General features: G+C 38.0%; 2 protein-coding genes across 2 annotated transcripts in view; one reads left to right on the forward strand and one right to left on the reverse strand.

The window, feature by feature from the left end:
* The window catches only part of COLEC10 (collectin subfamily member 10), a 195,041-nt gene extending 192,755 nt beyond the window's left edge, over nt 1-2,286 (reverse strand). Inside the window, exon 1 of the mRNA XM_025001502.2 lies at nt 2,199-2,286. The gene's annotated coding sequence lies outside the window, so the exon portion shown is untranslated. The remainder of the gene's footprint in view (nt 1-2,198) is intronic.
* Nucleotides 1-7,758, forward strand: part of TNFRSF11B (TNF receptor superfamily member 11b) — a 28,178-nt gene extending 20,420 nt beyond the window's left edge. The window contains 3 exon segments of the mRNA NM_001098056.2: nt 2,274-2,468; nt 4,610-4,834; nt 6,543-7,758. Coding sequence (NP_001091525.1) covers nt 2,274-2,468; nt 4,610-4,834; nt 6,543-6,931 — 809 coding nt within the window. The 3' untranslated portion in view covers nt 6,932-7,758.
* The last annotated feature ends 589 nt before the right edge of the window (nt 7,759-8,347 follow it).

Genomic DNA, 8,347 nt, shown 5'->3' on the forward strand with positions numbered 1-8,347 from the left:
AGAATGAAGTAAGCACGCAATCGAAGTCTTAGCACAAAGGTACACAGAGGTTTATTTATTTACTCACCTCTCTCTGCCTAAAATATAAAAAGTTTCCAGACCAAAGAGAAGGCAAGATTCTGCAGTTTTAGTCTAAAGAGTATTTAACATTCATTCTCTGTTGTTTTGAAGTCAGATTGCCTTGTCTTCAGATTTTACAGCTGACCTCTGAACAGCATAACATGGGTTTGAACCTCGTGGGTCCACTTCTATGCAAATTTTTTTCAATAATACTACAGTAATACCTGATCCCCGTTGTGTGAATCTGTGAATGCAGAACTCTGGCTATAGAAGGCTGACTATAAAGTTATAATGGGATTTTCCAATGCAAGGAGGTTGGGTCCTCTAACCCACCATTGTCCAAGGATCAACTGTAGTTAGTTCTATTAGTTGTATAATTCTTATATAATTGTTTATGCCTAGCATGGTGAATTCTCAACTGAAAAGCAAAATTCCTCTTGCCATTCTGTTTCACGTTTTGCCTACCAGATTATACTTTGGGTGTTTCTCTTGACATTAACAAGGCAAAATCATTTACTTAGATGGATACATCCTTTTATAAGAAGTTCTGTCAATCATGAGAGAGGGAAGCCCTTTACAGAAAGGTCATCACATAAAGCCTCCACATATATTAAGAAACTTTCCTTCTATAATTCTTGGATTCCTCTTGGTAAGGAACTTTAAAGGCTAAATTACCTGGAAGAGTGTCTTGTGCCTATGACCTTCTCATTGGAATGCAGAAGAACACCCAAGCCATCAACACGTATGTGAAGAATTAAAGATTCTTCTTTGTGCAGCTGACAAAGGGAGATTTGGATCCAGATGTCTAAGACCATTTATTCCCAGAATATTCACAATAAAATAATACCATGCAGTCCATGCCCAAATACCTCTGCTTATGATACTGTAGAATTTGGTGTGGAGTTGGATCCCCTTTAAGGAGAGGAGTATAGTAAGAAAATACTAAAAAAAAAAAAAAGAGAGACCTCTTTGTAAGGTGGTTCCTAAGATAATGTCACTGCAACCCTGGAAATGGCATTTAGCATGTTAAAATTTCATGCTTGGTCTCCCCTTTTCTTTTTTTCTGCCACCTTTTTGTCATTTTTATTGGTCAATGCATTATCAAACCCTTTAGAAAAGAAAGAAGCCAGAGGTGAAAATAAAACCAAATTCACTGTGCTCTTTTTCCCTTTTTTGGTAGAGAATGCAATGAAATGGGAGGTTAAAAGTTTTAATAAATGAAGTTTATTAACTTTCTCTAACTTTCATTTGTTTCTTTAGTATTTGGTATCTTGTGTCAGCCAGAATTGCCCTGGAATAGCTACATTTGAACACTGGAGTCTAAATCTGTTCAACTAGCTTACACTAGATGGAGGTATTTTCATATGCAAATACACTATAATGTATGATCTACTCAGGCATAGAGTCAAGGGTTTTAAAGATGTTTATTTTTAATAGCATCTTGGGTTGTTGACTGGTTCAAGTTTTCCTGCCAATGATTTCCCCAAATTTATCAAGTATCTTTCCACCATGAAAGAAAATGCCCTTTCAGTCACCCTTGCCTGAAATTTTAACGACTGTGCCCTTTTTAAACTCAACAGTTTAAGCAAATGGTATATCATCTTCCATTTATTATGTAACTGCAGGCTTACGCTTAAGTCCACAGTTAACTTTATTGCCACCTTCAAAAGTTTATTAAGATGTTGTAAATTTTTACTTCTTGGGGTTAGCACACTTACGAATTGCTTCACAATTAGGATTCAGAAAAGAAAGAACTTCCGTAGGAATCGATTGGGATTTAACGATGTGGCATACCACGGGTACTGATTTCAAAGAATGATATTACAGTGGTTACACAGCAGTTATTTTCATGATTTTCCAGGGATAATTGTGTGGAGAATATGGCTGACAACAAGATCTTCCTGACAACTTCAGCACAGGCAGGACTAATTGAATATCCTACCCTTCTTTTCTTCCCTCTCCCATTATGTGCTTTGTAGGTAACAACAGAACACATTTGTGTTTGTATTACAAGGAGGAAAGAATGCCTAAGGGGTTCACTGTAGAAGTTTTGTTCTGTCTAATGACGTGAAAAATGAAAATGCCTGAAGTTTCCTGCAACATAATAGTAGCAGTAAAAACCAAGTGAAAAGTCTTACCCCAACTCTGTTAAGATGGTTTCTGCTGCGAGAGTACTTGAGAACAATGTGCTAAACGGCTTGATATTTTTGTAGGAACCCCGGAGCGAAATACAGTTTGCAAAAGATGTCCAGATGGGTTCTTCTCGAATGAGACATCATCCAAAGCGCCCTGTAGAAAACACACGAATTGCAGTGCATTTGGGCTCCTGCTAACTCAGAAAGGAAATGCAACGCATGACAATATATGTTCTGGTAGCAGCGAATCATCGACTCACAAATGCGGAATAGGTAATTATGTTTCAAAATATCAATCTTCGTACCACCTCTGGGTTGAATACAAGACTCTCTGGTCCTTCTTAGTTAAACTTATATTTCCCCTTTCTTGAATTTTAACCAACTAAGACTATTCTCTGTGCATCATTGCTAAAGCCACAACTCAAAAATCTTTCAAAAAGTCTCCATCTTCCTATAATAGTGCTCCAAACCCTGACTTTCACACTTGAATCACGTTACCCACAGAAAAGGGGTGAAGTAAGATTATGTTGAAGGTCACATTATCAGAGTCCAAGTTGCAGAATGTTTTTAACCTATGCATTTTTATCACTTTTAAGCACATCTGTATTATTAGCCAAAGTATAAATTGGCAACTAAGAAGCCAAGTAATTGAGAGTACTTGGATCGGATTGTGTTAGTCGCTCAGTCGTGTCCAGTTCTTTGCAATGCCACGGACCGTCCCAGCCCTCCAGGCTCCTCTGTCCATGGGATTTTCCGGGCAAGAATCCTGGACTGGGTTGCCATTTCGGTCTCCAGGGGATCTTCCCGACCCAAGGATCAAACCCAGGTCTCCCGCATTGCAGGTGGAGTCTTTACATCTGAGCCACGGTGATATAAATAGATGACAAATTAGAAAGGCAATACTGGCTTTGTTACCTGTGGTATTACTGCACCTATTGCACAGAAGTACTGAGTTCCTGTATATGTCTTAAACTCTATTCAGGAAGGGTCACTAGCTCCAAGTTCAAGGTATCTGAATGCACCCCATGTTGGTGATGACACTAATCAGGTTGGTATCCTCATCTTGTTACTCCTGCCAGCACACTAGTCTCAGACCTCCTACCAAGGATTCATCACACCGAGGATAACTGACCTTTTAGTATTTAGTCAGCTTGACTCTCTTCAAACATCTTTTTGTGCAACATAGATGTATATAAAACATAGCAACGTGGATTGGGAGATTTAAGATTTAAGCCTGGTTCCAACATTTTTTCTGTTTTATAAAAATCTTAGCTAAGTCATTCATCCTGTCTGGTTTCTTATTAAATGATGGAATGTGGGGAGGGATGTTAAAAGGAGTAACATCTAACTTTAACATTCTCTTTAATCCATTTATAATTTTATTTATATCACTCTTTGAACACTTACTATTTGCCAGACACTTTTGCTATATGGGTTTTAATCTTTACAAAAACACTGTGAAGTTTGTTCAGGTTACTGTATGAACTTGAATGGCAGAGTCAGGATTCAAACCCAGACCTAATGAATCCAAACACAGACTCTTAATCCCTACGATAGACTAATGCTACCCAGACACTCAGCTTATTGGACCTTTTTTCTAAATGACAAGTTTTTGTGTTTGATTATTTTCCCACTTAATGTATGCTTATACTTCTGTATCCATCCTTGTTCCCAAAGATACTGTGTGTATGTGTGTGTGCAGAAAATAATATGCTATTTCAGGTTACTTTTCAGGCTTTCTTAAAGACAATGATTTGACACTGGCCTTGAAGTAACTTTTAGATACCAGCCAAGCCTTTAAAAGAATGTTTAATAGTTACTTTAAAATATGTTAATATTATATTAAGTAATAGAATTTTTGCTGTAATTTTTTATAGCAATACTATATTTTTATTAGACATTTAGTAAACTCTTCCCCTCCAAAATATTCTAAAAGAATATTTCATGGGACCGAGCTGGATTGGCAATCTGCCATTAACATCAGGCAATAGAAGGTTGATTTTATTCAAATTTTTCATTTTAGCATGCAATATTCTGGAAAATGCAACTGTGTTGGTTTTTGTCCTTTTTTTCTCTATCTCCCTCTCCCTTTCCTTCTTCTTCTTCCTGTTATTATTATTATCCATTAGACATCCAAGATTCCAATTACTGAGTGAAAGTGAAAGTGTGAGTCGCTTAGTCATGTCCGACTCTTTGTGATCCCTTGGACTGTAGGCCACCAGACTCTCCTGTTCTTGGGATTTTCCCAGGCAAGAATAATGGAGTGGGTTGCCATTCCCTTCTCCAGGGGATCTTCCCTACTGAGGGATTGAACCCAGGCTTCCTGCATTGCAGGCAGATTCTTTACCATCTGAGCCACCAGGGAAGCCCAAATTATTGAGTAAATCTTCTTAATCTTCCCACCTTCCTTTTAGACATGACCCTGTGTGAGGAGGCGTTCTTCAGGTTTGCTGTTCCTACAAAGCTTACCCCGAACTGGCTCAGTGTCCTGGTAGACAATCTGCCTGGCACCAAAGTAAATGCAGAGAGCATAGAGAGGATAAAACAGCGACACAACTCACGAGAACAGACTTTCCAGCTGCTGAAGTTATGGAAGCATCAAAACAAAGACCAAGATATGGTCAAGAAGATCATCCAAGGTATGGTAGCCTGAACTAAATAACTCAAACAGAAATCAGAACACCTGCTCATCATACAACAGAAATGAGACTATGTACCTGTTTAGTTGTATGGATGCTGTTTCCCTTTGGGAATTATTGTTGGACTGAAATAGTTTTCAAATGATAGAGGAGAAGCTGTTCCTAGATCAGTCATGCGAGGTTTTATTTTCACCTACTCTACTCTCCAATTTTTCAACTGTCTCTCTGGAAGGAGAGAAAATACATTTCAAATGTAGGAATAAACCTCAGGAAATCTGACTCTGGATCCCTTAGTAGGTGTGCGAGCATCCTGTCTGATATATCTAGAAGTTCTTTAACTATTTTAGATCTTACCTCGCAACTCTACCAAGAAACTATGTGGTATTTATCTGGTAATTCTCTCCAGAGAGAATCTAAGTGTCTAGGTATCCTCTCATTAATCCTCACAATACAGTCTATTTTAAAATTACCATTTTAATAGCACATGTCGTGAGGATTAATGAGATAAGTTCTTTAAAGTGTTTGAGCTTCTTGGAGAAAGGGGCTATTTAAATGCAAGTACTCTCATGTTTTAGTTTTGTAAAGAATCTCCTTTTGAAACTGTGTGTGTGTGTGTGTGTGTGTATTATGATGGGAGTGAATTAATACAGAAGGGAAAAGGGAGTAAGTTTCATCCAGAGTGTACTATAAGCTTTGGGATACACAGAAGAGAAAGTTCTGACTTGAATTAGCATTGGGAGGACATTCTGGAAAAAAGGGGGCTTTCATGATGCAATGTTAATGAGAAATCCATTCTGCTCTTCACGTGTAGTTAAATGATTGAGGAATCCTACACAACTCTAAAGCCTCAAACATCTGGAAACTGAGGCAACAGATTTTAGGAGACTAACATCTTTGACAGTTGAATGCTTTCACTTGTGCAGAGTAAACTTGTCTTCTGTTTTTGGCAAACAAAATGTATTCTTTGAAAGTATAATTAGCCCTGAAGCAGAAAGAAAGGGAAGTAGAGAAACAGAGACAGTTAGAATTGGATGGGATCGAATTCCCTGTTTTATAAATGAAGACATTTTATCCCAGAAAGATGAAGGGACTTGCCTTAGGTCTTACAGATACTAAATGACTCATGTCATCAACAGAAACATTACTTACTCATCTATGTTTATGTCCTAGCTCATTACCAAAATATTCTCTAGGCCATGTGTATCCTACTGTTCTCTGGCCTCGTATTATTGGATTTTCAGATCTCCTGTGTGCTGATAATCCTCTGGTGCTATTTATTAAAGACTATTTGAAGCAACTAATTTTTCAAATAGCACATATATTGGTATCAATTAATGAAAGTTTATATTACAAAATAGCTAACTGTATTTTTTCTAAAATGTTACGCTTTTCATTTCTTCAGATTTTCTTAGAAAACTGAGAACAATGTGTCTCTAGTTTCTTACTGTTATTTTCCAAATGTGGGCTTTTCACAAAGCTCTGTTGGATGCCGAGAATACAGAAAGCATATTATTCTGTTGTAACACAAAATAATATTGAACTCAGTTCTCAGAAATAACTAGCGTGACCTGAGCCCTCCCTCAAAGGAAAGGAGGAGGTCGGCCTTTAAATTATGAAATGCTGGGGAACTCCCTTTTGCCTCGGGGTAGTTCTGTAGTGGCTTTAGATAGACTGTGTGAATGAATGTCTCTGTTTTTGCTTCATTCAGACATTGACCTCTGTGAAAACAGCGTGCGGAGGCACATTGGACACCTGAACCTCACCTTTGAGCAGCTTCTAAAGTTGATGGAAAGCTTGCCGGGGAAGAAAGTGACGACCGAAGACGTTGAGAAAACAGTGAAGACGTGCAAATCAAGTGAGCAACTCCTGAAGCTGCTCAGCCTGTGGAGGATAAAAAATGGCGACCAGGACACGCGCAAGGGCCTGCTGCACGCCCTAAAGCACTTGAAGACGTACCACTTCCCCAAGACTGTCATTCAGAGTCTCAAGAAGACCATCCGGTTCCTTCACAGCTTCACCATGTACAGGTTATATCGGAAGCTGTTTTTAGAAATGATAGGAAACCAGGTCCAGTCATTAAAGATAAGCTGCTTATAACCGGAAATGGTCACGGAGCTGTTTCCTCACGACGGACCAGATCTGATGAATGACTGTTTCTCAGGCGCTTGAGGAGGGAACAATGATTTCTTTCTCATCACCAAGGACTAGCTTTGACCCCAGGGCCCCAAAAGAAACTATGGTGTGGAGAAAGAACTCTTATCTCTCCCCCAAAGTATAAACCCCAAATAGTTTATCCAGCTGACACATCTGGTCCAGTATCTACTGCCTCTATTTTCTCTTGTTACTGCTTGCAGTAATTCAACTGGAAATAAGAAATGAGACTCCATTGTGTCTTACTAAATATCAGAATGTCTAATTTAAATAGCTTTGAGATTTCAGCTGTACTAGAGGCTTTTATTTAAAAGCCATTTTGTTTCTGTAAAAGTTACTAATATATCTGTAACACTATTATAGTATTTGCTATTTATATTCATTCAGATATAAGGTTTGTACATATTACCATCCTAAAGGGAAACTGTGTAAGACTTAATTTTAGAAAGAAAAATATATATATTCTGTTTATTATTATGATACATGAAAGAGATAAAAATATATATTTTTAACAGAATGTTTGTAGCATTTCCTAATATGTACTGCCATTCTTCCTGTGTTGAGCATTTTTGTAATATACTTTAACCTGTATAAGCTGTAATACCATTTTATAGAAAATGCATTATGTAGTCAATTGTTTAACGTTGGAAAGTGTATGAAATATAAATTATCTGAATATTAGATGCTCTGAGAAATTGAATGTACCTTATTTAAAAGATTTTATGTTTTTACTATATAAACAACATCATTAATTAAAGGTTTCAAATTATTTTTCATCGCTTCTCCTCTTGCTTTTATTTAAATGGCACATGAATGGATCTGAGGTTTCACGATTTTCCCTTTCTTTTATCATCAGGACCATTTGGGAACACTGTTAAAAATGCAGATTCCTGGGCCAATTTTTTGAGAAACTCTAGGGAGGAGGGCAGAAACCTGCATTTTTAACATGCTCCAATGTAGTTCTTACTACACATAAGTTGAAGAATTTCTGAAGTCAAGTTTAGTAAACAAACGACACAAGCCACTTATAACTGCTGCCACTAGCATCAAGAGACCAAACTATGTAAGTTCTTTTGGTTGCCAGTAATGGACACTTGTGGGCTTCCCAGGTGGCTCAGTGGGTAAAGAAGCTGCCTGCCAATGCAGGAGACACAGGAGATACGGGTTCAATCCCTGGGCCAGGAAGATCCCCTGGAGGAGGGCATGGCAACCCGTTCCAGTATTCTTACCTAGAGAATCCCATGAACAGAGGAGCCTTATGGGCTACAGTCCATAGGATCACAAAAAAGTCTGACATGACTGAAGTAACTGAGCAAGCAGGCACGCACTAGAAACTGGCACTATTTAATTTAAGAAAACATT

Source organism: Bos taurus, chromosome 14 (genome assembly GCF_002263795.3).
Source record: "Bos taurus isolate L1 Dominette 01449 registration number 42190680 breed Hereford chromosome 14, ARS-UCD2.0, whole genome shotgun sequence".
Lineage (NCBI taxonomy): Eukaryota > Metazoa > Chordata > Mammalia > Artiodactyla > Bovidae > Bos > Bos taurus.